Raw genomic sequence first — 27,789 nt, 5'->3', positions numbered from 1 at the left:
ATATCACTACCACATAAGACTGTTTAGTTTGTTGCAGTACACCTAGCCCCGAATATGTGTAACAAATTGTTTCCCTTCCTTGAAGTCCAGTCTGAGACCGCCCGTTCTTGTGCAAACTCCTCCGAATAGAGTTGAGTATTGAGAGAAGGTCTCCTGCCCACAACCCCAAGATCATTCTGGAGATGCTTCCCCTTCTCAAGCGAGGGTGAGTCCAACTATATGGGTGGCCACTCACCTGCTCATTAGACTTGAATAAAGATTTTGCTTTGGTTACATTGTCCTTTGCCTTTCTTTCTTTCTTTTGGTGTAGGTGTCAACAGGGTGTTTTATTACTGAATGCAGGTGAAGGTACTCACGCAAGTCACATTGTTTGGATAGTTAAGTTAAACTAAATATTCCATCTTATCTTGTGATTTTATCCTTTGATCCTCAGGGGTTCTTCATTCTCTTTGGTCCTGAGGAAGGCACAACAGTTTTACCAATGTAACGTATAGCCCCCTGTGATCCACTAATGGGCACATGAGTGGGGCTGCACATTCATAGTGATCAGAACTGAGCCTTACATACACCTCTGAGCCCAAGATTTAGTCGATATGGCTGCTTTTATTTGTTAAATGTTGTGGTTAGACAGAGACATTTCACGAAATCATATTGTTTGCACTATTAGGACACCATCTTGCCCCCAGACCCCCCCATGATACCCGTCAAACAAATTGTATGTCGATAACATTTGTGTGTATTTTTGTATTTCTAGATTTTATAGCTTTGACATTTGGTTCAGATGCAGCGAAATGTACATGTGGTTTTCAAAACATCTAAAGAAATGATGTATATACGAAATAAGCTCGCAAAACTAAATGCAAAATAAATAACTTGCAATGTGCAAGACAGAAATAAAAAATGTACACCTGTGTTCCTTCTAAGAATGTCACATCCAGGGTTTGATTGAAACTGCCAGGGAATCGTCACAACTTATCAAGCACTATAAAATTACCTACATGAATTATTAGGAATTTATTTCCTTTCAGAAATAATTTCCTGACAGGACACTCTGGTTTGGATTTCCTATGGATGCCACCTTGTCCCTTAGTTCCCTCCAAATGGCATTCTTGCACTGGAAGGAAATCTTGCGGTTAAGTGATCCATCCGGCTCCTCTGCATGGGCCGCCACTGTCAGCAGAGTGAGCCCCTGCTCTATGAATGTTGGCTTTCTGTGGCCCCTTCCCTTTGCCTGCAGACATGCTTGGGGTATCTTGTGGGCTTGGATGACAATCCCTTTTTCAAGATGGCCATCGCTGATCTTCACGTTCGCATCAGGAGAGATTTCTCTTGGTACCAATTAAGCCGCTGGATACAGCGGTAATGGTAATTATTGGCAGATTTACCGCTCGGAATTGATTTTCGGCAGTAATTCTGCGGGACGGAATTACCATTACTGCCAATGGTGTGTGCATACTTTGTCACCTTGTAATGCGAGCCAAGGTGGACTCGGCCCAGCGGCAGAGTGTGGGCCCAATCCATAGCCAGTGCTAAACAAAATAATCTCTAGGTCCAATGCAACCCGAAATTTCTTCAGCAGGCTAGAATTTGGCTTAGCACCATAGTAACGGGGATGAGAATGAGACTAGCAACAAGCTGACCCAATCGCATATCAGGAAGGCAAAGCCTAAATGGAGAGGGAAGACCACTGCATGACAAAATTTGATTTACTTTATTATGTTGAAACTTGCCCACATACACCCGTCCACACTAATCCCTTAGTATTCTGTAATCCTATTAAAGACTTTTGGAACCCAATGACTAGCTTTGAGTTGTCCATTGATCCCTTGGCCTGAGACATACCCTAATTTAATCACACCCTCACGTGAGAACTCAATCTCCTCTAGTCTACTAGCAAGCATTTGACTGTCTGCGGCAAAGTTGCATCTAATTGGTCTTGGGATTTGAGCTTCTGTGGGTCCAGACTCTTCCCCTAGAGCAATCTGAAAAGATAGACAATACGCAGCATCTTTATTTTAAAAGTTTGCATTCTTGCCCTGTTCACCGGCAATGGCACAGAGCATTTCCCAAAACTAAGCCAGAGCCAAACTTGTTTACGCCCCACAAATCACACCCCATTGCCTTACACAACGAAAAGTGCCAAGAGGCTAAAGAAATGACAGAAGCCACACTATACAAGACCCTACAACACAAGCTAGTGTAACTCGACTAAGCATCAATCAAGTGGGTGACATTTCACAAAGCATATTAATCCTGATGATATTGTGGGCAATTTTGTGATAATTTGAGGCAGTCTGGCTTCCGCGTGTTTCACTCGTTTTCTGTCCATACTTAATATAGTTACGCTTTTTTGGGGATCGTTTACTCCATTCTACTCTATCATGCATAAACATGAATTATCTGGCGGTAAAAGCACTCCAAATATAATGTAATGGGATTCTCCCATCGATATGCTTGCGCCAATCATGTAGCATTTGATGATTCTAGAACCTTTTAATGGGGATGTTTTGGGGACAGTGAAGAGCGACGGGCTGTGTAAGATCTGGGAAACGTGTATGTGGACTTGGGTGTCCCAGAGGTGATAAGGACGCAACTTCAAGCAGAACTACCATTTCTAATGCTGGAGCACCGGTGCCATTTTGTAGCCCAGTACATTTTGTGGAGACAACTCCCATCCAAGACATCCCATCATCAACACAAATCGACTTTCATTTGTTTTCACAAAATGATCTGAGAAACGACAATTGTAACAAATGTGGAAATTGTGACAGTTATCCTGGTTTCCAACAATGAACTTGGCCAGTGGCTCCGTAAAGCGCGCTCGTTTTTACAGGAGAGGTCATAGATAATACTGCTCCTTGCTGTAAATGGAATTCTACCTAATCTACTCGGAAAGGGGGTTTGACCAAATTCCACAAAAATGCCTCGTCTACCCAGAACCGTTCTGATAACATTATTTGACTTCTATTATATTAGCAGTCCCCCCAGAGACTGCGGCGCCTGTAAATTAATTGCATGCCACCTGTGAACATTTAGGGATCACTTTACAAACTCATCCTTTTATGTTAAAAATATAGGCTGCCAAACGCTCCTCCTTACCGTTAGACCACTTTCTACAGCTTATATTACATTATATGTGTCACTTATTTGACAGTGCAACACATTTTTGTAAGCGCCTAATATTTTATACGGTTGCCCTACAGGAGCGCACTTGCGCAAACATATCCCATTTAGGTTGCTCCATCATACTACATGAGTGTGATAGACCACAAATGCCGGTCTGCAGATAGCTGGACCACCACTTATACACAATTACATGTAGAATTCAAAATGTATCATCTTCAAGTTGCCCACAAAGTGACAGTGGTAATCTTTGGCATAGGACGCCTCCTGTAACAAGTGTTGGGGCTCCGTCAAACTAAAAATAGGGCTGCTGGATGTGACCGGGCAAACTGACCATGTAAAGAGGCGACGGGGGAACCTCAAAGCCTGGGGTGGGAGGCCTACCAGGGTGGAAGCCAGAGCCACTCCTACCCCAGAGGGGGAAGATGGCAGTTTGGCGGGCCCAATCCCTGTCCCTTCATATAGTGCCAGTTTGCTTGCCTACACTACCATTGTCAATCACCCAATACACATCTAGCACAATGCTGGGCATTTAAAAAAATGTTTTTTTTCAATAAAACGACATTCATATCTCAACATTCCTGCAAGAGATAATCAAGCGACCAGCCAAACCGAAGCTCCAACGAGTGGTCGAGGCCTGCAAGCCCAAACCGGCACTGAAGAGAGCCTGCTGCGCAGAGCAGATACACAGTTAAAAGCAGGGGCCGCGTGTACGCGGAGCACTCCCAAGACCGCATGCGCTGTGAGTGTGGCGGAACTGCTCACCAACCAAACTAACAGGCTGAGAACCCTACAAAAGCCTAACACGAGCCGAGACTAGAACAGCATGACGCCGCCACAGCGGCCCGGCATTGCAAACCCCAGCTGGCCCGTACACGAGAAAGAGGTGGGGCTTAAAGCCCCTTTCAAGTCCTTTGATGAAGTCAAAATAAACACCTTTAAACAACCTCTGGAAGTTAGTATGTTTCTATGGCTATCTGGGCCACTGGATAACTTAAGCTTTAAAGATGAAATCACCATACAGCCAATACACATGCAGTCATGTTTAGGCAATGACCTTGAAAGCTGAATCCACTTGCAACTGATCCAGATAGATTAGCACGAATGAGAGAGATGTATGTATGTATGTATGTATGTGTGAATGTATGTATGTATGTATGTATGTATGTACAACGTCGTTGCAATTACATTGCAAACAAATGAGCTTTGATGAGCAGCTGTGCCAAAATAAGGACCATGCATCCTGAAGAAGCACACACACAGCCAACATATTTTAGTAATAGGCACACGACATTGGCGCTTACCGTCCAACATTTGAAAACAGTTCATGGGGATATGTTGCGCCACAACGAGGGAGGTTTATTTTTCCCCTCAATGACATGCAGTGGAGGAAAATACAGGTCCGGGGGAGAAAGTAAAATAATGGTGTCCATCATCAAGATTTTGGGGTGAAAATTGGAACTTCTGCGCACAAAAGAAAATGTTGTTCAGGTCTATGGGTATGCTCCGACAGTGCATACAGAAAAGGTAACAGAAAACACAGCACTCATTCTTTAGTGGTGTCAAATGGAAGATATTAGCCTCTGGGCAATGCAATTCTAGGAACACTCCATGCATGGCATAGGGAGAAAGTAGGCTCAGTCAACATTAGTCACTGGGGTCAGGTACACATGTGACACAGTGGTAGTGACTATTTCCTCAACTGGACTTAAAGCAGGTCTAGGAAACCATGTGAAGGAACAACCCCTTAGGGAAAGGAACGGGCCTCTGGAATGAAGAATTACAGCATGAGAAGAATATGAGATTATGTACAAGTAAAGGCCTGTGCTTTTCAGGCAGGTACAGCCTGACATGCGCCAAATGTCTTGAGGTTTTGGCCAACAGTGCATCCGCTTTTACACCGAATACCACGCAGGCCTTACAGGAACAGCAGGAGAGATGAGAAATCTGAGCAGAGGGCCACTCTGGCAGGGTGGCTTCCCATCACGGCAAGGATGGTGCTCAATAGGCCACAGCTTCTGATTCTGCGCCAGGGTGGCAACCTGTGTGTCAGGGCTGCCGCCTATAGGCTATAGCGGGAGCTGCAGCCTTGCCATCTTTAAAGGATTCTCAGGTGGATGGGATTTCTCCCGATTAACCCTCAGCTGATTGCCTTTTCCCTTTTGGAACCAACCCCAGCTGATCTCTTTGCTTACCCCTAATCAATGCATCTCTGGTAGTGGCAGAGGATTTAAAATGTAGCCTGCCGTGAATAAGTCCGGCAGAGGAGGATTCACGGTCATGCTGAAAAGTGGCTCTAGAGGCGGAGCCGGCGTCCGCTTTGCCTTTAACCCCCCCATGCCTCCAATATCCTGCTAGCTCCCACCACTTCTGCCACCTACTACATTCCAGAAAAAGGCTCCGCTTAGCAACCTCAAAAGCCATGGCTTATCTCCATGAATGCGCTTCCAAGTGAGTTTTTGCTGGCTTATGCAAATGAGAGGGACCTGTCACCCGGATCCCTAAAGCCATCATCCTGCAGCTCCATTTCTCTTCCCCCTTGCCCCCCTTCGCCTCTATGGTGTTCACCCTCGAAATGCACCGAAACTGCACTAGTGCCAGGGAGGTGTGGGAAAAACATCCAAACTCACTGCAGAATCAAGCTTGAGGGTTGGAACCAGTATAATGGGAGCTACTGGTTCAAACCACCCCCAGTCACAATCCTGACCGCACAGGCCGGGTACCTGGAGCGCCTATCCATCTCTTGCCTTACTCATCCCTCCAGACTCATGGCTCCACACCCGGACTCCGGGCTCCGCACGCTGACACAGACTGATCCTGCAGCCATGAAGCCTGCGGCATACCAGAGGGATGCCCTGCTTTTATTATACCCCCAGTCACCAGGAGAGAGTCCAAAACCATGAAAGGAAGATCCTTACATGCCCTCCATTACAGCTTGGGGATCTGGGATGCTTCAGGGGCCAGCAGCATATAGACTGTCACGCATGCACCTCTCACTGTCACTTCTGTCTGCCTAAAGAGACATTTGGAAGCGTGGCTCCTAGTTGGTAGAGGTCATCAAGAGTAGCCTTTCTACCTGAAAGGAAAATGTGCTATTCAAATAGGCATTTGGTCAGTCTATTAATATTTTCGATTTTATGACCAAATGCCATCATTCTGATTAGTTGGCAATACATGTTGGCCGGAAGAGTTGAGTGCATGGATTCTGTAGATTCCCCAGGAAATGCCACAGGGAACCTTGAAGAGTTATTTATTATTTGCCCAAATCTCAACGTAAATTGTATTTTTATTTATTTATTGTGCATTTGTTAGGCGCTTATACAGCAAGTATATTGTCTTTCAAAGCGCCCACAGGACAACAGGGAGGGGACATGGGATTGACAAGCATTAAGACACTGAAGGATAAAGACGGACCATTCAGAACGTGCAAATGCAGAGAGATGGAAGTGGGGGGGTAAGTGCTAGAAGTGCCCGTGCTCGCGGGTGAGCAGCAGATGTAAGTGCCCAGTGGAGGAAGTGCTAGGCAGAGGTCAGCTGCCAATACATAGGTAAGTGCAGGCCCTACAGTGGCATAGGCCATGCAGGCCTACAGTGGCATAGGCCAGTGGGTGCCAAAGCAAGTGCTGGGAGTGGGCAGAGGCTAAAGGTGATTGGGTATAGGAGGCCAGGGCCCAGAAGGTCACATAAGGACCCTGGTTACCAATCTCAGCAACTGTGGGATTAGCGCAGGAGGGAGGAAGGGAAGGAGGGGGTAAAAAGGGAGATCGTGAGGAGCTTCAGGAATTGGAGGAGACCGGGCTCAAGGCGTAGAGGAAGGGGGAGGTTGTACCATAAGAGGGAGCCAGCTGAGGAAAGAGATCGGCCTCCAGCCGATGTCCATCAGATCAGTGAGTTCTTGGCAATGATCATAATATTGTGACATTCATGAATGAGGATGTGGCAGCCGCCCGTGGCCTTACCTTTTCACAGTGGTCTCATTGTCGAGTTGGTCCTGGTTCAGCTGGTAGTCCGAGTTCTTAGTAAGGGGCTCCCTGATGCTTTCCAGGATTACGTGTCCCTGCTTTAACGCTAACCTTAGATCTGCCTGCGGGAGGAAATCCTCATTTAGAGCAGATAGTAAACATATAATTTTTATTCATGCACAGTGCAAGCTCTTCAGGTACACCAGACAGCGAAAAGTTGCCACAGTCAATCCCCCGTGAATTTTATTTCCCAGTAAAACCCATCTCCCATTATGCAATTATCCCACCTTATCTAAATGGTTGACATCTGCCTCTTCCCTCAGACTCCATCATCATTCCCCCCTCCCTCCAAGGAAATTATATGCTTGGAAATGAGCAAACACGTGGTTAAATGGCATTAATTGACCTTGAAAGCTTCAAGTCCTTTCTATCAGTTGCATGAAGCGGTAAGACCATTTAAGATGACGTCACTCATCGAAAGCACATACCTTCATGCCGTCTTTCTTCTCGGAGTGCGCGACAAGCAGCAAGCTGGTGGATTGCACGTCGTTGGGCAACTCAGTTTCAGCCAGTTCTGTCCCAAAGGACTGAAGCATTTGAGCCGTTTGCTTCACCATCAGGGCAAAGTTTTCGATTGCCTTTTAAACGCAAGCATACGAAAAATAACTTACTACCCACACCACACACAAAAAAACACCAGTAAAGAGCACAGCCTAAAATGCCTGCACATCCAGTCGTGAACGCTGGAGATGGCAAAGGCAGAGAAAGCCTTGCTCCAGAAATACTGTACAAATATCACATTAAAAAATTGGCACTATTTGCTATTAGATGCTTGTCTTCATGTCTCCTCCCCATGGCCACATTTCCTATTAGAAATTGCGGGCAGGGACTCTAATGAACTGGAGTTTCTCCTTGCTGGATTTATTTTCACTTTCTACTGATCAGCAAATCACAATGCAATGCAGTGATCCCCCGGGTGGAAGCCTCATAGAGGCCACTCCTAAACTAATGGCTGACGCTAGGCCTTAAGCATGACTAAGGTACCAGGAGACCAGCTCGTCATTCCAACTGAGAAAAGTGCATCTGCACGAACAATGCAACAAACTGAAAAAAAATCCCAGAACTCAGTTCTAGTAAGCGTTGAGAGAGAACATACCGTGCGATGAGATAGCCACCTGGTGTGGCAATAGTCCAGAGTGCCGCCAAGATCTTCCGTCAGTTGTGTTCTCTCGATGTAACCCTGTAACTCTGTTGCTGAGCTCAGCATTATGATCTGTAAAAAGGAAGGCAAGACTCAAAGGAATGACCCATTTAGGACAGTGCTTTTTCCACTGCGCTAGTGCATAAAAGGATTGCCCGGCGTGCCACAAAATTAGCATGGGGATGTTTTCAAACAGTGGTAATAAATAGTGCGTAAGCCCAACAGAGAAGTCCATATGGTCCATTATTATAATAACTCATTGTAGTAGCAACACTGTAAACTATAGCAGCCAGGTATCTCCAACCAATGCGACATCTCAAAATAGTCCAACCTTCAAAGTATTGTGAAGCATTAGAACTTGCTCTGTAATCTTTTATTAGAATACTTGTTCAGGAATGTTAGTTGAATGTGGCTTTGAATCATTCTGTGTCTGTTTGTGAATGACATGGCACAAACAGTTATTTCTGAAATAAGCTATGTACTCAATGCAGGTGGACGAGGAGTTAATTATAAAAGAGTGGTGAGCCGTGTAAGTGGGTGCTTTGACAACACAGCAGCATTGGTATCCACAGAAGCGTAGTTATCCTTTGTGGTGTACATTGCAGACTTTATCAGCAACCCCTGTCTCTGCAGAGAGAGGATAAGATTACAATGATTCTAGATCTGCGTCGCCTCAACCTACACACTACGCTGATTTGTCTGTGAGGTTATTGTTGACCAATAGCAACTGGACTGTTTTTTGTGACAGTTCTGGGGGTTTTGGCATAGCAGATGGGCACAGGCGATGTATGGTTCAAGCCTATGAAACACTTTGTTCACAGGGCTTGAATTACTCCATACCACAAATGAAGTGTAAGCGTGCTGCACCTTAGCCAAATCCAACATTGTGCACATCTAAGGGTGCACAAGCAGGACTCCTCGAACACTCTTGGGTGCGCATGTCAGCACATGGAACTTTCAGTGCATGCAGTGGCAAGCAGATGTTAGCAAGGTGGTACTAAGCAGTTCCCTACGTGGAGATTGTTGCATAGTGTTAGACAAGAAGCAATCCTGTATTTATCAATGAATGTGTGAGGTGAACTTACTGAACTATTTGGTAGCCATATTAGCAGGCTACAAGCTTTTGTGTGATATCTGCAAGCATTATCTGTACATGTCTTTGTAGAGCTTGGGTCGAACTCGGTTTCCAATCTATATATATAAAACAAAGTTGTGTTTGTGGATTTGTATATGGTGTTGAACTTGGGGACCTACCTCCTCATGAACGACAAGGACCGGCGTCATGAATTTTGCATGGAATATTCTTTATTTCATTGGCGAATGAATGCATCTATTTCTAGCTCCGTAGGTCATCCCGTTCCGAGGCATTACGTTTTATGGTGTTCCGCATGCCATCTACAGGTTATTTGTAGAAAGTGCTCATCATCGCTATGTACTAAACTGGTCTGCATTTTTTTTGGTTTTAAATTTTTTGTTTTTTTGTTTTTTTGGAGAGTGTTAGTGTGTCTTTCTTTTCATCAATTTGTTTTGCAATAAACTCAATTCAAGTTAATTTCACTAATTGAACACCCAATTTTTATTTACCTCCGATTTAAATTCTCACATGAATATCAAATTTGTAGGCTTAATCTTATTATTTGCAGTGTGTTTAGCAGCGAAAAGGGCCTCCAAAGCCAACACTGCAAATAACCAGAGTAAGCATACAAATAGGATATTCATGTGAGAATTTAAATCGGAGGTAAATAAAACTGTGGTGTTCAATTAATTAGTGAAATTGACATGCATCACATTTTTCCTTCGTGGCAAACAAATATTTGTTCATCTTTTTCGGTGTAATATGAAAAAGAATATGGAATGGAAATCCCAGGCGAAGCCGGGTATTTAAGTTAGTAATTACATAAAGAAACACAATTTCCTTAAATAGACTATAAGACAGTGGTTGGCACCAACATTTTAATAAGAACCTTAGTAACACAAGACAAATAACATTTGGAAATTTCAAACTGCATCTCCTCCTGCATTCATGCCAGTCCCTAGCAAACCAACCGCTGCATGGGAGCAATAGTTGGATTCCTTCAAGGTGTATTTGTGGAAAGTAAAAGGATGGTGTTTCAGTGATTATCAGGAGGAGGATGTATTATTACATTGTCTAGGCAAGGCAGAAAATAAGCAGCATTTCATAGCCATTTGCTATGCAATTCTGTAGGCCTGCTAATTAAATTGTCTAATTAGATTGTCTATTAAACTGCTAATTAGCTGTTTAAGTTACCCTGTTCAATGAAAGCACAGCTCACCCTGAACTCCTCTTGCCTTTAGGACTTTCCCTGCCGTTTTTTCTCTGTTTGCAAGTTCAAAGGGGCTATAAGAGAGAATGCAGCAGTAATCCTCTCCTCCACTTATAAGTGCCGAAGACTGGCGTGGGAGTGCTAGGCAAGAACGTTTTTTTCTTTTTCAAATCATTGCAAAACAGATGTAATTGGGATAAAACGTTTATTAGGCTAACTATATCCTGTCTTGCAAAGACCAGCATGTGTTAACTTTATTTTTTTTAAAAGACAGTCATGTAATCCCATTCCTAAAAATGTAACGTGTTACATAACTACAGTATTGCTCCAGTATAACACTGCACGGCCTCCATGCTTTACAGTAAAGTTTAGGTTAGTGTACCTAAATCTCTAGTGTCAACCATATTTCATTGTATTGGGGAAGATGCATCATATTGACGAGTGAACATTTGAAAATGGACATAACATGGCCAAATGCTTTTGATGGCAAACCTAGTTCTGTAGCCCGATGGCTGCACATATCTGTGTGACTGGTGCTCAAACAATGAGCTGATCTCATACTCCTGGACTTTCTATATTATCACCCTACAAGCTACCCTGAAAGTGAGATGGCCGCAAACTAAAATATTCCACCTAGTTTGCCAAGTTATTTGCCTGCTATGCCATCCAGTCAGCTTAGCCTTCTTCTTTCCTCAAATGACAACTAACCCCTGAGGCACCCATGATACCGTTGTCCATAATGACTTCTGTTCTCAGACCTGCACACTCCCTCAAAACTACAATATGCTAGTTTTCTTTTTCTTCTGCCACACGGCAAGTATTGATCTGTCTTACGGTACTGTTATGTTGTTTCTCGCCTATACTCTGTATGTAACCCAAGTTTAAGTAACCTTGTACCTGCTGCGCCCGGCTACGCCTGGGTTTGTGTGCGCATTATCAAATAAACAATACAAACAATACAATACAATACAATACATAATGAATACACACAGCTAAAATCGCTGTTTACGCAATGTAGTGATCAATAGTTCCATCCAGTCTGTAAATCTACTATACTAGCATAAGCTGTAGTTAGCCGCCAGAGTTCGTTTTGCTCTAAGATTATGATTGCATTATGTATTACCGCCTGCGGGGGGAGAGCTGGCCGAACTGTTTTCAGGGACTTTATCATATCTATTTATTTATTTGTGTCCATTCATTCAAGTAACCTTTCACACTATACAGGCACTCATCTAGGGCTCACAGTCCTTTCGCGTAGTCAAGTAGAGTTGATGAAGAGCGAGTACCATTTTAAGAGGATGCTTTAACAGTTTGTTTGGATGGACTCCTCTAGATCACCCAGGCTACCCATCACCTCTGGTGTCCTACAAGGTTTCATCCTCTCCCCAGTGATCTTCAATCTATGCAAGAGCCGCTGCAAGCCCTCCTAGCCACACACAACATCCACATCCACCAATACATTGATGCACAGCTATACCTCAAGATTTACTCCATCAAGGACATCCATAGGCTCAAAGCCTGCATCTCACTGATCCAGTCCTGAATGTCCAATGAATAGTTGAAGCTCAGCCCCTCCAAGACTAAATTCCTACTCCTCAGCAACAACACCGAACACCCATACATACAGACCTGGCCATCAACCATGAACTCCGAGGGCATCACACACAAGATCACATCCTGTGCCAAATACCTCAGATTCCACATCGACAAACACCTCTCCTTCAATACACAAAAAGCTAAGAAAACTCAGACGACGTGGTATCAGCTCTCTCTCCTGTGGAAAGTCAAGCCCTTCACCCCTCCGGACAGCTTTAAATCCACTGTTCAAGACCGGTCCTATCCCACCTGGATGGGGGCAATGTACTACTTGAAGGCCTCCCCGTCGCCATCCCTTGGCCCCTAAAACATGTGACACGTGGCAGCACGCCTCATCAAGGGTCTGTGCAGATATGACCACGTCACCCAGCCATCATCGATCTTCACTGGCTCCCACTACATGGACAAATCACCTTCAAGTCTTGCTGTATCATCTATAAAGCAGTCGCATCTGAAGTCACCCAGCTACCTCACAGAGAAACTCGGCACCACCAGAAGGCAGAACATGTGCAGACTTGAAATCCGCCACTGCAAAAAGGAAAGGACCAGAAAACAAGCCTTCTCTGCCTAAGCCCCTAAGCTATGGAACCTCCTCCCAGTCAGCATCAGACTCGCCTCCACGCTCCTACAATTAAGAAAATAACTCAAGACCAACCTCTTCAACGAGTCTCTCCTCTGCACTTAGGCCATCACGTTGCCCCTCACACCACCCTACTTGCTAGATGCCGCCGCTGCTCTCCACTCCGTCACCCAGTACAGCTGTACCTCCACTGTGCCCCTCTATATCATACCCCTGCGGTATATCTGTCCTGTAGTTAGCACTGAAAAGCACTCCATTATGCATCTGTACTGTAGTATAACTCTGTAAAGTGTTCTGTTGCTTTTCAATGCTAGGTCTGTGCGCAATAATTACAATAATAACAATAATAATAATAGTGATGAGGGCATTAAAAAGGAACCAAGTATGTTTACTGGAATGCAAGATGAGCCCCTAAGAGTAAAGGCCAAGTACGATACTATTTAGGCCTGGTCTAATATTTCTCTGAATCTGTGCCTGGTGTCATGGCTAGGAGAACCAAAAAGAGGAACTTAATGAGAAAAAAAAATAAAGTAAAGAGTTTGGTGGTCAGAAGAGCGTCAACATGAAGCTAAGAGTCTTAAAGCGGTCGGTCATTTGTCATCTATACGTACTATGTTCATAGTGAAAGCAAAACCTTTCTTGACACTGGATGCCAATGAACCTGTTTTAGGGATAGGCCCAACTCCTAACCAAAATGATATAAGAATTCCAATACCTAATAGATTCTAAAAACAGACATTCAGTTATTGGAAAAAAAGAAGCTTTGGGTGCTGTGGTGTCGCATATTTGAGAATATTCTTGTGGTTGTTACTTTTGGTACAAAAGACTGACCAGATGCCTTTAGCATATTTAAAATAAAGGATTGAGTTGTTGAAATACTAGTACGAAGTAGAATCTGTAGCCATCAGTGGAGTGGGTACCTTCCCAAAGAACAGGTAATTTAGCCATGTTTGTTCTCATAGAGGGGCGCCTGTGACTATTTTTATATTATATTTGTATTCACACAAAAGATATGTACATGGGGAACGGGAATAACCTTTTTAGACCCAACTTCAATAAACAGTAAGTAAAATATTGTCACTTTAAAATCTTATTTGGAGCTATGGCATTCACTAGTAAGACTCACAAGATATGGTCTTCAGCCATGTCCCAGGCAGAGTTGACTCGGCCCACAGTGCTGAATGACCATGATCTTAAACAGTTCCTCAATCACTGTGACTATGCCTCAAGCTCTGTGCCTCTTTTTTCACGTTCTATTACAGACATTGACAGAGTTGCTGCTTTTGTGGTATCAAGGTTTGGAAGCTGGTACTCTGAGGGCACAAATGGGTGGCATTTAGTCCCCTGGGGATCATAGACATGAGCTGAAGTTTCTCAACTCTCTGCCAACCATCTATGGTAACAGATTCTCCGACTGGCATTGGTACTTTCTGATCGTACATCTTTCAAACATGAAGACAAACAAAATACTGTGTAGCCAAAGTAATGTGTTGTGTATAGACACCTATATTGATAGCCTTAATAAAAGTGTGTCTACAAACTCTTGGACTCAGATCAAGACTGCTAATGACCAAATCAGACCCAGGTCTAGCTTCACTGTTGTGTTGAAACAAGCATTTATCTTGGTCTTCTCCCTCTTTAATCTCTATACGGACGATCTTTCTCACAATGTGTTTTTGGTAAACACGATACTTTACACAAATGTACAGATTAATATAGACCTAAAACACAGAGCAATTACATTAAACAAAAATAAAACCACCATTTTGTTTGAATGTTACAATATTACAGTTATACCAACTTCAAACAATCCTATCAATCCTTCGTCATTCACATTTTCCAATTCATAAAAAATCTGTTTTAAAAAATTGATCAAAGCTTAAAGTAGTGACGTTTGTGTGCCATTCATTAGCCTCTGCCAAAGATGGCTCCCAATAACACTAGAAATGCAATGTACATGAAAAAGGCTATTCTTTGGTTTGTCAATGATTTACATTCAGTAACCAAATGATAACGTGTTTCAGTGCCATAATTGGAGCAAAGTCTGCAAGTTCTCAGTTCATAGGGTATGTGCAATTGAGGGCCTAAGATCTCAAGTGTTGACAAACAATTCAAATTAAATTTAAGATACCATCTGTGAGCTGAGGATGATGGAAACCTCTGCAGATACAGTCTTAGTTGGTCAGGAGGAGTGTACATTAAACTCTGTGCCTTGTATCTTCGCAACCTTTGTAGAGCCTCCATATTCCAGATTCTTTCCCAATTTTATATGTATATATATAATATATTTAACACCAAGATTGTAGTCCTAGTTGTAACCTTTTGCACTAATGGGGACAAACTTGGGTATGTGAAGGGGTTCCTCCAATAAATCAAAAAATGATCTGTTTGAAAAATAAATCCATTCAATAACATATAAGACAGTTGCCAAATTCTAAAAAAGGTTTGAGAGAGTAGGTACACAATCTCCTATAAACTGCCTTAAAAAAGTGCCCAAGCTTGTCTTACCCAACAACCTTTCTCTTTGAAGTTCTTGTGTTTTTCTATTAGTGAAAAGTAAGCCTAAATAACAGGACTAATTTTTTTCTTGAATTCTTGAGTTATTAACAAACCATTTGAACTTCGTTCGAACCCTCTGATTGCAATTCACCATAATCTCCCATTCTGGAGGGTTTCATGTTAAGTTATTCTTTTCAAGATATCCTGTTATCCCATATAGAGCTCTCTGAAGATCTGCAGGGGTAAAGTCAATCAACAACATGTCATCTGCATATGCCATACAATTAACTTCAACAGAAGCTATTTCCAGGGCATACATGTTCCATTCAATACTGCTTGACCACAAATCCGACATATATAGATTTTAAAATGTTGGGGCCAAAATACATCCCTGTCGAACACCCTTATTGACTGGAATTTCTCATGTTAGTAAACCTTCAGCGTTCAATCTTATCTTGACAGTGTTTTTGCACTACAACTGAATAATTCGTAGTAGACCCGGATTCATACCCGAGTTCTTTAACAGAGCAATCGTCGATCAACATTATCGAAGGCCTGAGATAAATCTAAAGTCATCACATACAGCGTTCTTCCTGTGGCTTTACCGCCTGTGCCAGACATGTTAGCAACGTGAAGCCACTAAGAATAGTACTTGTTTCTTTTCTACACCACATTTGAAGTGGATTTAGTGTTTTGTTTGTTTATCCATTTCATCAATTCTCATAAGACAATATTAGATAAGATTTTTGATGGCACATCTGCCAGAGAGATTGGTCTATAGCTGTATGGATCGTGTTTAGGCCCTCTTTTGAAGTTGATTATACTTAATTATATTCGAGAAAAGTCTCACAAGTATTCCTGATCACATACCAGGGTTCTTTTTCAGAAGTATATTAGTTAATCCATCAGGTCCACAAGCCTTAGAGTTGTTCAACTTTTCAATTATATATTCTATCAGTTCTTCATCCAAATCATATTCCCATAGCCAGTCCACTTTCACACCGTTTTCATTAAAGTTCCTATCTTTCTTCTCCTCATGCCAAAATGTACTACTAAAAAACTGTACCCAAACATTTTCCAAAATCATAGGATTGTTTGCTAATCTGTGCTTCATGTTTCAGGTTTGTTTACCCCAAATAGCTTTATAGTTATGTTTGACTATGTCGGCCAATAATTCTAGGTTAGACTTTACATAACAAGCAAGTTTAATGATTTCTTAGCCAGAATTTAAAGTTATTCTTCAGAGAGTGAATCTCTTCTGCTATTGATTTCAATTCGCTGCCTGTTTTCTTGATCATTTTTACTCTACTTCGACATTTCCGTTTCTCCGCAGCATCTGTATATCAAACACAGAGACCCCACTATCCACAAAGTTACGCTTTCACCAATATGTTACAGTTTGTGTACTCTCTTTCAACTTAGATAATGTATTTGTGAAGTTCTCAATCCCACACACCCAGTCTTTCGCGAATATGCATTAAGAGAGACCCACCAAGCGCTTAACTTCTTGTTAACATGTTCATGGTTACTAGACCATTCTAACAGTCTATTTCCTTTTGTGTTTACAATTAGATCAACACACTTGGATTTCTCATTAATAACTGCTGGGTTTTGCAGCATAATTGTTGCAGATAGTATTGAATGGTCACTTCTTTTTGTCTTAGTGACTATGAAAGACTTTACTAAGTGTACGTCCATATTAGCTGGATAAATATAATCTAGGCCAGTCACACCCTAAACCACACCACGTGGGTGATGTCCTGTTACTTCTGTGAACAATGTATTCAATTGTCTGAAGGCCCGCCTTGCCAAGAACATTGCCCAACTCATTTCATTATTTCTCTTTTGAGTTTTAGTGTTCAGACATCCTCCACCCGGCATTCTTATCAAACCTTCAAACTCTAATACGTCCTGATATAAGGCTGTGCCTTCACTATTAAGGTCACCTACCAAAAAGATGATACCTCTTTCATCAACACTTTCACTGTCAAAACATTGTCAATATCATTAAGGAGGGATTTGAGCCCTACTTTTACAGGATTGAAGTAGACATTGATGACCAACACCACAGAATTCATTTTTCCACAATTATCAATTATGTCCATTGCTAGAAAGCATTTGGAAGATTTACTCTATCTTTTCACTGCCCTGCCCTGAACTATTTCGACAGCTTTCAGGATTCCTCCCAGAGGACGGTCCTTCTGACCCATAGTAGCACTATTTTGAAAAATGCTAAATCCATCTAGAATCCGATTTTCACAGAGTCACACTTCTTGAAGACATAGAATATCATGTTTGGAAAATTAACTACTCATACTTTCATCTAAAAAAAACTATTTAACCCCCTGGTGTTCCAGGAGATGATCTTCACATTGCCATGTGATGCATTACAAGGGGATAGTGTTGAGAAGAGAGGTACGCCAAGACCACCTGCTGACTCCAAGGTGATGATAACGTGCCTCGCTCCTCCTGCACCCTCCACACATTTTATATTCAAATTGTTTTTCAATTCATCCATTTCTTTTCCAACTGAGTCATCAATAACTTTCACTCTCTCATAGCAGTCAAAACCATGTTTAATAAACTCCTCCCGACAGCTCCATACTACATCTTTGACAAACAGGGAATGGAAATTAACCTCACATTTACTAGGTTCCTTGCGATTTAATATGTGAACAAACTTGAGATACTTACATCTAACAGTTGAAGAATAAGTGACAGAAGCAATAAGATCTTAGATCTATTCAAAGGTAGATTATTTTCATTAGGAAGAATGAATTCAAACACAATTGTGGACAAATGCAATCTCTTATTTTTTCCTGCATTTTGGTTTATGAGTTTGTCCGATTTAGGCTCCATGAGAATGTATTAAGATTGCAGGGATTTCTTTGGCATGTCGTATTCCATACTCTCTTTCAATGTCCCCAAACAGTCATTCAGGGTCGATATTTTTACAGTCTCGTCTTTGGTCTTTTCTTCTACCCTTTCATCTTTCTCTACCCTCTCTTCATCCCTGATGTTATTTTGACCACTTCTTCAATCGCCCTGTTGTCCTCTTCTTCAGTAAGCATTTTACAGAACCACCTTTTGCTCCCATGTTTCTCTTCATTGGTATTTTTTGATGGTTTTGCCCTCTTCCTCCTTTTTATGTTTTTGCAGTCTTTTACTACTATTTCACTTTCTTCTACACAGTTTAAGCCTTCATTGTTACCCCTGGTTTTATCCATACAGGATGCAGTATATTCTGCTCAGTACAGTCAATTTCATTTAAATTAGAGATCTTCAGGATCTTTCTCATAAATGTCCTCAATCCTCTATGGTTTGATTTAGATAGACCCTTCTTCGTTTTGTTTTCCTTTAGTCAAGTTATTACTTAATCCTGCCGGTCCTTGTGGCTTACAATTACTCGCCATTCCAGTTTGATATTGTACTGCAATTGTAGATGTGATATCCATATCCACACATCCTATACACACACGTCCGATTGTGTGATTTTTTTCGTCCTTAAGCCTTTTGTCAACAGTAATGATTTTATTTGATTCAAAATATCAGTGTTTGATCTAACTTCAAAAACCACTGTGTCATAAAGCCTTTTAAAGGACAGCAAGACTAGATTCAGAGCAATCAGAGGACTGGTTCCGGCTTCGATGATATTATTGCTCATGTCTTTTTTTTCATAGTATTGAGTATGTCGTCACCAAACTGAGTATTCATCTTTGACACATCAATTTCCTGTACGTCACCATTTATGAAAGAATTTGGTTTATTATGACTACTGATAGAATACAGTTCTTGAATATCTGAGGAATCGAAAAATGATGGTGGCATACTGAGTCTTGAGGAAGGAAGTTCAGCCTCTAATGTCTCCTCCACAAGACTGATACAAACACCCATAAGAGATCGATTGGCCTGTCTCTCCACATCAGACAAGACAAGGGCCAGAAATATTGCAAACAGCTGCTCCCTCGTCTGCTCATTTCTCCTTCACCGTCTCTCAAATTGATTGCACAGTAGTTAACACTTGGGAATACATTTTATTTTGCACCTGGGGATAAAAGTCAGTATTTTTTTCTCATTCAGATGGTACTTTTCTGCTTGAATGTTTAATAAAATTTAAGAGATCTTGTCACCACTTCCAAGATTATAATGTTTTTCCACCCTCATTTATTTTTCAAAACCCGAGAAAATATGCTTTCTACAGGTGCTTTACCCACTGATCCAAACTTTTGGTCGTCTTACAGCTTCTCTGTTTCTATTTGGTCCGACTCAGGCCCCGTCCACTTGGCTCAAAGAGCTCACCATCACAGTCAGCAAGCAGACAGTTACAATGAACAATCTGCTGGAGCATGTGACCAAATATTCCATAGGGTCTCCCCCTTGTGATCTCATAGAATTATGTATATATCTTAATCTTTGTCTATGAAAGGCACTTTGGCCTATAAACTGCATCACTTTTGAGGAACAGTACTACCTCTTTCTTACTTTTTGGATTGCGACACCAAAGTACTCACCTGTCCACACATAAGAGGAAGTGGGGATGTCTAAGCAGCAGTGTGCCTGATCCCGACACCCGCACCCCAAACACCTAACACTCTGCTCACTCCACTGCTCTCTGCCAAGGAGTGCGTTTATGAGCAGTGTGCTCCTCCTCTTCCTCGCAAACTTTAGACAGTGAAGATTGATGCTGGCAGACAGTACGGGGTACAGAAAAATAAACAGGTTTTCGCTCCAGGCTTTGCTCACTCCCTACTTACAGAGCAATATTTAAGCAGCCAGCACCTTTCTATTCAGCCTGACTCCAATAGGTCTTCAGTGTTTGTGTTTATTGTCTATATCCAATTTATGAAGCAGTTTTCCAAGTGTGAAAGCGGGTAAGAAAAGAACAATTTTTGGAAAGCACTGCTCATGTTTTGGGATATCAAAACGTGGAGCAAAATTTCAATCGCCGCCCCATATAAGTGGTTATTTCTACATTGCATTGACAGCCACATTGTGAATAATTTGAGGTATTTGCATCAATTGTGGCACCAGTCATGAAGTATTTTCATTTCACTTAAGTTGGAATGTACGCCTTCCCCATGCAATGCCACGGATTGTTACAAGTACATGCAGCATTGGAACGTTTGGACGAATCACTTTGAAATAAATCGGAGGCGAGGTTATCGGTGAAGGTTCCACACCCACTGATTTTAATCATGTAATATAACTAAACACTTTAGAAAATAAAATTAAAAGGAGGCTCTTTAAAGAATTACAAGTATTTTAGAGCTTTGACCAAATAAATTGTAAGCTACAAGGTCCCTAAATTGAGATGTGCACATACATAGTTGTTTTGACTATTGAAGCTGTGAAAATACCTACATTGACACATTGAGTCACAGCAACATTTTTTCATATTTGCGGTGCATGGGACACACCACACAACATTTACCCTCCTTATTGTCAATTTAGAAACTGGGCCAGCATGGCATCTACATGCTGAAAACATAGGCGCATTCACACACTCAATCTTTCACACACAAACACTCTCTCTCTCGTGCGCTTACTCAGGGATCCGATAGGGTGTTGGCAATGTGAACCATTTCGCGTTTTTTGTTGGTGCACCCACCATTTCAAAATCAACACTACTCTTCCAATATTGGGGACCTTATATTTTGTCCGTCGAATTGGACGGTTTTTTTCCAAGAAATATGAAATTCATCGAGGAAGTCAAGAAGCTGTTAAGACAGGTGGATGGCAATTGTCCTCCCGTTGAATACTATAATTGGTGGACATAAAACATCCTACCCTTGATTTTCTTCATGCAAGAAGCAATTCTATTGATTTGAATCGCATTCATTACCAAATGCTAAATATGTTGCAATGATTTGCTAGCAAAAGTCAAGCTGAAGCTCGAAATGCTCTGAGGAAATAAAGGTGGTTATCATTCAACCATCATTCTTCCAGTTGGGCTTCTTTTCTTTATAATATTGTTTAACTAGGATAGCAGATATGCATTCCTTGCACACTCCTCACATATTCCATGGATGATACTGGGAAGGACTAAGATGCACAGTAAATTCAGTACCTTGGGTTGACTACAGTAAGGATGCAAAGTAAAATGTGAGTAGGGGCTGTTCCAATAAGGCATGCTAGTGGTTCTAACTGGAGAATATGGGTGAAAATGGAGAACAGTAAATTGGTCAACGTAGGACCTTTAACCTTTTAGGTGCGGCAGGAATTCATGCTACACCCAGGCACCCCAATGAAAGCAGGTGTCGGCAAGACGTTGGCAGCTATATCCCTCTGCAACCCATCAGTGCTGCGGAGGACATGGACCCCTTAAGTAAGTTAAGCCATTAATGTTACATCACCAGTGATGTCAGCAATTGATACATTTTGCAGATTCTTATAGGGTACATGTTTATTTCTGCAAATGTTTGCAAAAAAAAGAAGAAAAAAAAGCAATACTTACGGGTACCTTCATCTTAAACTCATCTTTGTTGAATTTCAAAGCAAGGTCCGAGAGCGTACGGTGGAGGAACCCTGTAGGACGCAGAACAAGGACCAGCTGTAGGTTTCCCGGGAAAGAAGCCTGCGAAGGCAATTAACATGTTAGTCCAACAAGCTTCAACATCTTTCATGGTATACTCTAAATAATAATAATAATAATAATTTGGCATTTATATAGCGCTACGAACCCTCAGGTATCTGAGCGCTGCTTATTATTACCCACGGTGTGTGGTGCTCATTTATCGACCTCGGAAGGATGAAAGGCTGAGTTTGGCCCCGCCGGGATTCGAACCTGCGTTAGCAGGCTCTGCACGGATGTCAAAGCGAGCGCTCTACTCGCTGTGCCACTTGACCGGCTACTACACACAGTGCACATACAGAATGCAGAGCTGTCTCTGCAGCTACAGGGATCACTGGGAGAAATACAATGTAGAAAGGAGCTTCAATGTACATCAGATAAATAGCTATGTGGAACACAGCAGGCTTATGAAGTCAGAAAGAGTCACCATTATGAATGCAAATAGAGGGTGTTCATTCATTTAGTGAATGCAAACATGTGCACCCATAACTAAAGCATGAACTTTGCACATTCCTTTCTACATGCCTAATCATGCTCTTCAACAGGCGAGCTCTCTCGATGTATTTATTTATTTGAACATTTATAAAGCGTGCATAACCCAGAGGTATCTAGGCGCTTGCACTTTTGTTTACATACATGTGGTTCATCTTACACCGGGTGTACAAGTTACAGAGAACGTCTCGGACATACATTACATGGAATTACAATGCAAACATTTTCCAGGTTTTCTTTCGTTGTGCGAGCAGTACAATTAGCTCATTCCAGCAAGTTAGTGCCCAACATGACTCTGAGCTAATTAGATGTGTTGCAATATTCTTTAAGCAGAGTTCTGCTTGAAGAGCAAGGTTTTTAGGTCTCTATGGAATTACCATAGGGATGTGTCATTCCTCAAAGAATACGTGATAAGAGGACGGTTAATAGTGCACCAGACGTAGATTCCACAGATGGTCCGGGTGCAGCCAGAGATGGAAGATATTTGGATAAAGCAGGAGAGAGAGAAAGGTGGTGTGATTCTACTGGGGTGGCCTCTGCGCTTTGGTTCAAACGAGGCAGGAAGTCTGTGTTAGCCAATCAAATAGGGCAGGTCGTTTTTATTTGAATTTCTTAAAACTGAGGATCTTGCAGCACCGATACCTTTACTTGGCTAACTCCCTATTTTTGTCTGCTAGATTTCAAGACCGCATAAGTCAATTCCTCAGACAGATGCTACCTGAGAAAGAGGTGCATGTGGTTTTAAGGTATAGTTGTGCAAGAATCTTGCTTTTAAAAGTAAAACGCAACTTGCCCTCTTCAGCTTGTCCGGGGTTTGGCCATTCCATTCAGCACCTACCAGCTGGCATGGTGGGAGCACGGTGTCACCAGGTCTGTGTAGGGGCCATTTTCAGGATGGTGGGAATTTACAGTCTAGCTGGTCCTTTAAGTGACGATCATTTGCGCAGGCTAGAAGGGGTGACCGTTTCCATCAACATCATGTTTGTGGTTCATAGCAACTGGGTGTCCAGGTGCCTGCTAGAGGAAATGTGATTTTTGTCATTCCTTGAATACTTCACAAACCTTCTTTTGGCATTGGATGGTTGAGTTGTCCCCTCCTCTGACAGTTATTCCAGCGTCGCTGTTCTTCCGATAGTTCACTGTGGGGGGACTTCCAGATTGCTGGATTTCTGGTTTTAGTTGTGTTCAGGAGTCCCTTTTGCCCAGCAAGAGAGTAGAGTGCCAGCATCCAATTTCCACTGTGGCTTACTCCTTTTCTTTCAACTAAGGTCTATCAGGTTCTCTACGAAGAACCTCTGTACACATGGTTTACCCCAAAGTCTTGGAACGGTGTCCTCTTTTTAGACTTACTTCAGCAGGTTTTACTCAAGAGGGCTGTCATTTGACTCTGGGCTTTGGGAGGTTGGCTTTCAGGAGTATTTTCCTTACAGGTTGACTCCTGGGTGAAGGTCAGTCTGCTGGATCTACCTTCTTCAGGTGCCTTTTCTGAACTTCTCAAACAGGATTTCCTGCAACAAAGTTATTTGGTATTCATTAGTCTTTCTTCCTTAGGTTTGGAGACCAGCATTCTACTTCTGCATCTGAAAAGGGGTCGCCCAGCATCCAGATGTTCAGCAGTGAACTAGGATGCCCCCCCCCTCCTCGGAGCTTTGCTTTACACCTTCCGTCAGGGGCAGGAAGTCAAGGGTCCCTTGGTTTACAGTTTAGTGGTATTGACTTCAATATGGATGTAAAAAAACGTCTGTTGCTTGTGGTTCTTTGTTTACCTTCAGTCAAGGTCACAAACAACCTGTGGTTTGGTGTGGCTTTATTAGTGCAAGTGAGGCATAGTATCACAAGTATGACACAAAAGGTACAATTTGTGAAACCTTTATTGTAGTTTTAAATGTGGTTGGAGAAACCCACACTTTGCCCTATAGCTAGGATGGAGTAGTCTCGACCATCAAATAAAAAATAAAACAGTCCTAGTTGAGTCCGCAAATCAAAATGGCCTATACTAACAAAACCTAATGCCTGTCCCATCTCTTGTACAAAAAGTGTGTAAACATGAATATGTATGCAAGGGAAAATAAGTGTTTAAATATGAAGAATAAATGTGCCCGAGCCAGTTCGCCTCCCCACGTTGGACAGCATGGAGTAAGGCAGTCCCCGTAGTCACGATGACACACACTGGCTCAGATTCTTAGCACAAAGGAGTTCAAAAAGTAGATAGAGACCCACCTGGCCTTCCACGTTAAAGTCTCACTTTCCACCTTCCAAAACACAGTTCTACAAAACGTTCACTCCCGTCCCCCTCTGTCGGGCTCAGACCTCAAAGCAAATGTTCACGTCAGTCTCCCTCAGTCAAGCTTCGACCTGGCACAGCAAAACAAAACTCTTTCAGGGGTTGCTTAATTCACATCCTTTTGGGGTTCCCTTCCCACAACTTATTACACTTCCAGTCTCCCTCAGTCGGGCTCGTACCATTTCCGGATGTCGAAGACATTCGAATGTGTGTGGCTTTTTCTACAGACCTCCGCCGCACCACTTCAACTTTTCAGCTTTCAACTCACTCTTGCATTGTTTGCCCCAGCGTTTCCTGGTCTGAGTAGTCCATTGTTCTAGACAGCAAAGTTCAACATTCGCCCTTTTACTCTTTCCTTTGCCTCGAGATTAATTTTGATCACCTCACTTTTACAGTTCATTTACTTTATTGCTACAAATTTTTCACCTTTCACTGAGACTTTCGATTGGGCTACTTACTTTCGCCAGACCATTCCATTACTCAGTATCGCTGGCTTTACAGCTATCGTTACTTCAAGGTTCATTCACAGGTTTGCCTTTCTTCGAGTCTCATCCACACGCATGCAGCCATCAGTTGCACAATACAATGTTGCAACTTCAATCTTCAATCTTTAGAACACACCAGTCTCTCATGTCACTTGCCAACTCACCGGATGTGTGCGTTTCTTTCTCATCTTTAATGTCTTCCAATTTACGAGTTGAGGTTGGTATCACAGGCTTGGCCTCGCCTCGCCTCCCCAACTCTGCCGTTCACCCGGCAGGGTCGCTGGTGTCCTTGAAACACAATGCAGCCTTCTTGTTTGGGACTTGCCCTTCTCCAAGTGTGTCTCGCAGCCTTTTGGAGGCAACGACTTCCTGCAGGGAACTCCTGGGGTTCTCCGACCGTGGATCTCGTCCCTCAGTCCGTTGCTCTGCTCCAGTAGGGCGCCTTCGCCCCGGAATTTCTGTTCTTACTCGTGTTCCAGCATGCTCAGAGTGTGTCTCTATGTTCCGCCTTTTATCCGTGTGACGAGAGCCAATTGGTATCAGATGTATGCACTTGGAGCCAAGTGCCTGACTTTGACTGACCCAATTAGCAGGACATGTCCAATGAGATGTGTAAGAGTTGGTATTGTTACTCTCAGTCCCCCTCTTCCTCAGCCCAGTGTTTGTGCAGAAAGGGGGCGGGGGGAGTTGGGACATCAGAGAATCCTATGAAATAGAAGGGATCATGGGTACAGGAAAGGGAGGAATACCACGTCTCACCATCTGTTGTCTCACCCCCACTCCCAGAAGACCCCTCACCCAGGTGATCGCCCTGCAGTGGTCCACCCCCAGGAACTGGATCCAAAAGCAATGGCTGTGTCATGGCCACCTGGATGACAAGTCCCCGAGGACTAGCAGGTGAGACACCCTTTGGTTTCTCACATTAGAGAGAATGAAAGTAATGCATACCGCTGTGGTATTTCCTCATGATAAATAAGGACTGGAGTAAGGTAGAAATGCTTTGATTACTTACATGTAATCTTCATTACTCCAATTTTTGCTTCCTCATCAAGACCTTAAACGCCCCCTTCTCCCACCCCGCCTAAGGGAGGCTCCATCTTGGATCCCTGTAAGTTTGGACAATGACACATGTGGAATAGTGGAGGATCTTATCGTCTCTCCTAGCCAAGAGAAGATTCTATTTGGTTGTTAGTTTCATCTAGCTAAGGTGGTGAAATGCCTATCGGGAGGCAGGCTCACTGTGTGAGAAGGACTGGGGGTTGGGGGGGGGCATGGGAGAATTGGAGTAACACAAATTATCCATAAGCAATTGAAGCATTTCATATGTCAGGCTATATACCCAGTTCTACTAATGAAAGAACACATATTAGCCATTGGGAAGTCACAAAAAAATACAGAAAGCTGACAAATGAGGAGCTAAAAGCCTCCAGGATGAAACAATCTAGAATGATGCGCGTCAAGTCACTTACTCTTCAAGTGCACGAATGCGGTGAGCATACGCAGCAGAGAGGACAGAAACAAGAAATGCGGCAACTCAACCTCACATGTAAGGCACGGGCAGGGATCTATTTCCTTCCGCTCTAGTTCCTGGTGCGGCAACATCTGAAACTCAAATTCCGAACACTTTTCTGACATTTGTTGCCTGAAGACCCAAATATTTATAGCCATTCAGATAGCACAGTGAGCTAAGAGCTCGCCCCCGATACCTGTGGTCAACTCATCCTTTCATCCTTCCAAGGTCAATAAAATGAGTACCACTCTGTGGGATAATGTCTTCTGTTAGTTCAACACTCTGATACCTATGGGTGTGTCGTGCTATATAAGAAATGCAATATTATTATGTTATTTTGATTAAAAAGCATTGAAAGTTGACTCTATATAACTGTATTGCAATGGCCGTGATCATTATTAGTAGAATATCATTATACGGCTGTTTTACGGTATGTGCGCAACTACTGGATGCCACATTTTAGCCCCTATTCTCCCAGAAGCTGTCTTCAGTATGTTGTGGTGCAGTATCTACAAGCGTCCAACTGGAGCATTTAATTAGTTGCAGGCCTGCTCAGTTATCAGCCACGTGGGCCAGTTTCCCCTCACAAAGCATTTCTCCTTTTTGCACAATTTAACTACCAACTGAAAACATGCAAACTGTACATCCGGTAACGGTTTATGAACATTACACCTTCCGATGACCAATTTTAAATCAAATTAATTTGGTCTTCTCATCGTACCCTTTTCATATGAGAGTGCGGTCGTGCAAATATGTAAATGACTATTTGGGAGGAGGGGAGTTGTCAATCGGTGGCTGTTATAAATAAACTACCAAAGAGAAACGGCTATTACAAAAATAACTACGGTGTAAAAGTTAAAAGTCGAGATGCATGTGTAAATCTTGCAAACGCAATTTATTATAAGCACATTACTTGATTGTGGCCTAAACACAATCAATAGGAGACCGCTGATGCCAAACTTCAATGGGTTGGCAGTTTAAAAAAAAAAAAAAAAAGAAGAGGTATGCGCTAAAATTATTTAAATTCATTAAAATGTATGTAACAAATTACAGCGCACACAGTGTAAAAAGAATGTTGAGATGTTTCGACCCTGTAATAAATCAAGAGTCAGAAAAAAGGTTTAAGGTGGAAGGTACACACACGCAGTCACTGCAAATATTCGAATGTTAAGTGCATTGCATAAATGAAACAATTATATAA

The 27,789-nt window shown here is 42.5% G+C and overlaps 1 protein-coding gene across 13 annotated transcripts in view; it reads right to left on the bottom strand.

The window, feature by feature from the left end:
* The window catches only part of MCF2L (MCF.2 cell line derived transforming sequence like), an 892,749-nt gene that overhangs the window by 254,192 nt on the left and 610,768 nt on the right, over positions 1-27,789 (bottom strand). For 12 of the 13 annotated variants that reach the window (XM_069637167.1, XM_069637165.1, XM_069637161.1 and 9 more), the window contains 4 exons: positions 21,701-21,820; positions 8,242-8,358; positions 7,574-7,723; positions 7,083-7,207 (listed from right to left, as the gene is read on the bottom strand). In XM_069637167.1, the coding sequence (XP_069493268.1) occupies positions 7,083-7,207; positions 7,574-7,723; positions 8,242-8,358; positions 21,701-21,820 (512 nt within the window). The remainder of the gene's footprint in view (positions 1-7,082; positions 7,208-7,573; positions 7,724-8,241; positions 8,359-21,700; positions 21,821-27,789) is intronic. The other variant, XM_069637157.1, reaches the window with a different exon arrangement.

The sequence above is a fragment of the Ambystoma mexicanum genome, chromosome 7p (assembly GCF_040938575.1).
Source record: "Ambystoma mexicanum isolate Mex_15411 chromosome 7p, UKY_AmexF1_1, whole genome shotgun sequence".
NCBI classification, from domain to species: Eukaryota; Metazoa; Chordata; class Amphibia; order Caudata; family Ambystomatidae; genus Ambystoma; species Ambystoma mexicanum.
Note: the sequence above shows the minus strand (reverse complement) of the source record. Positions and strands in the feature narration are given on the sequence as shown.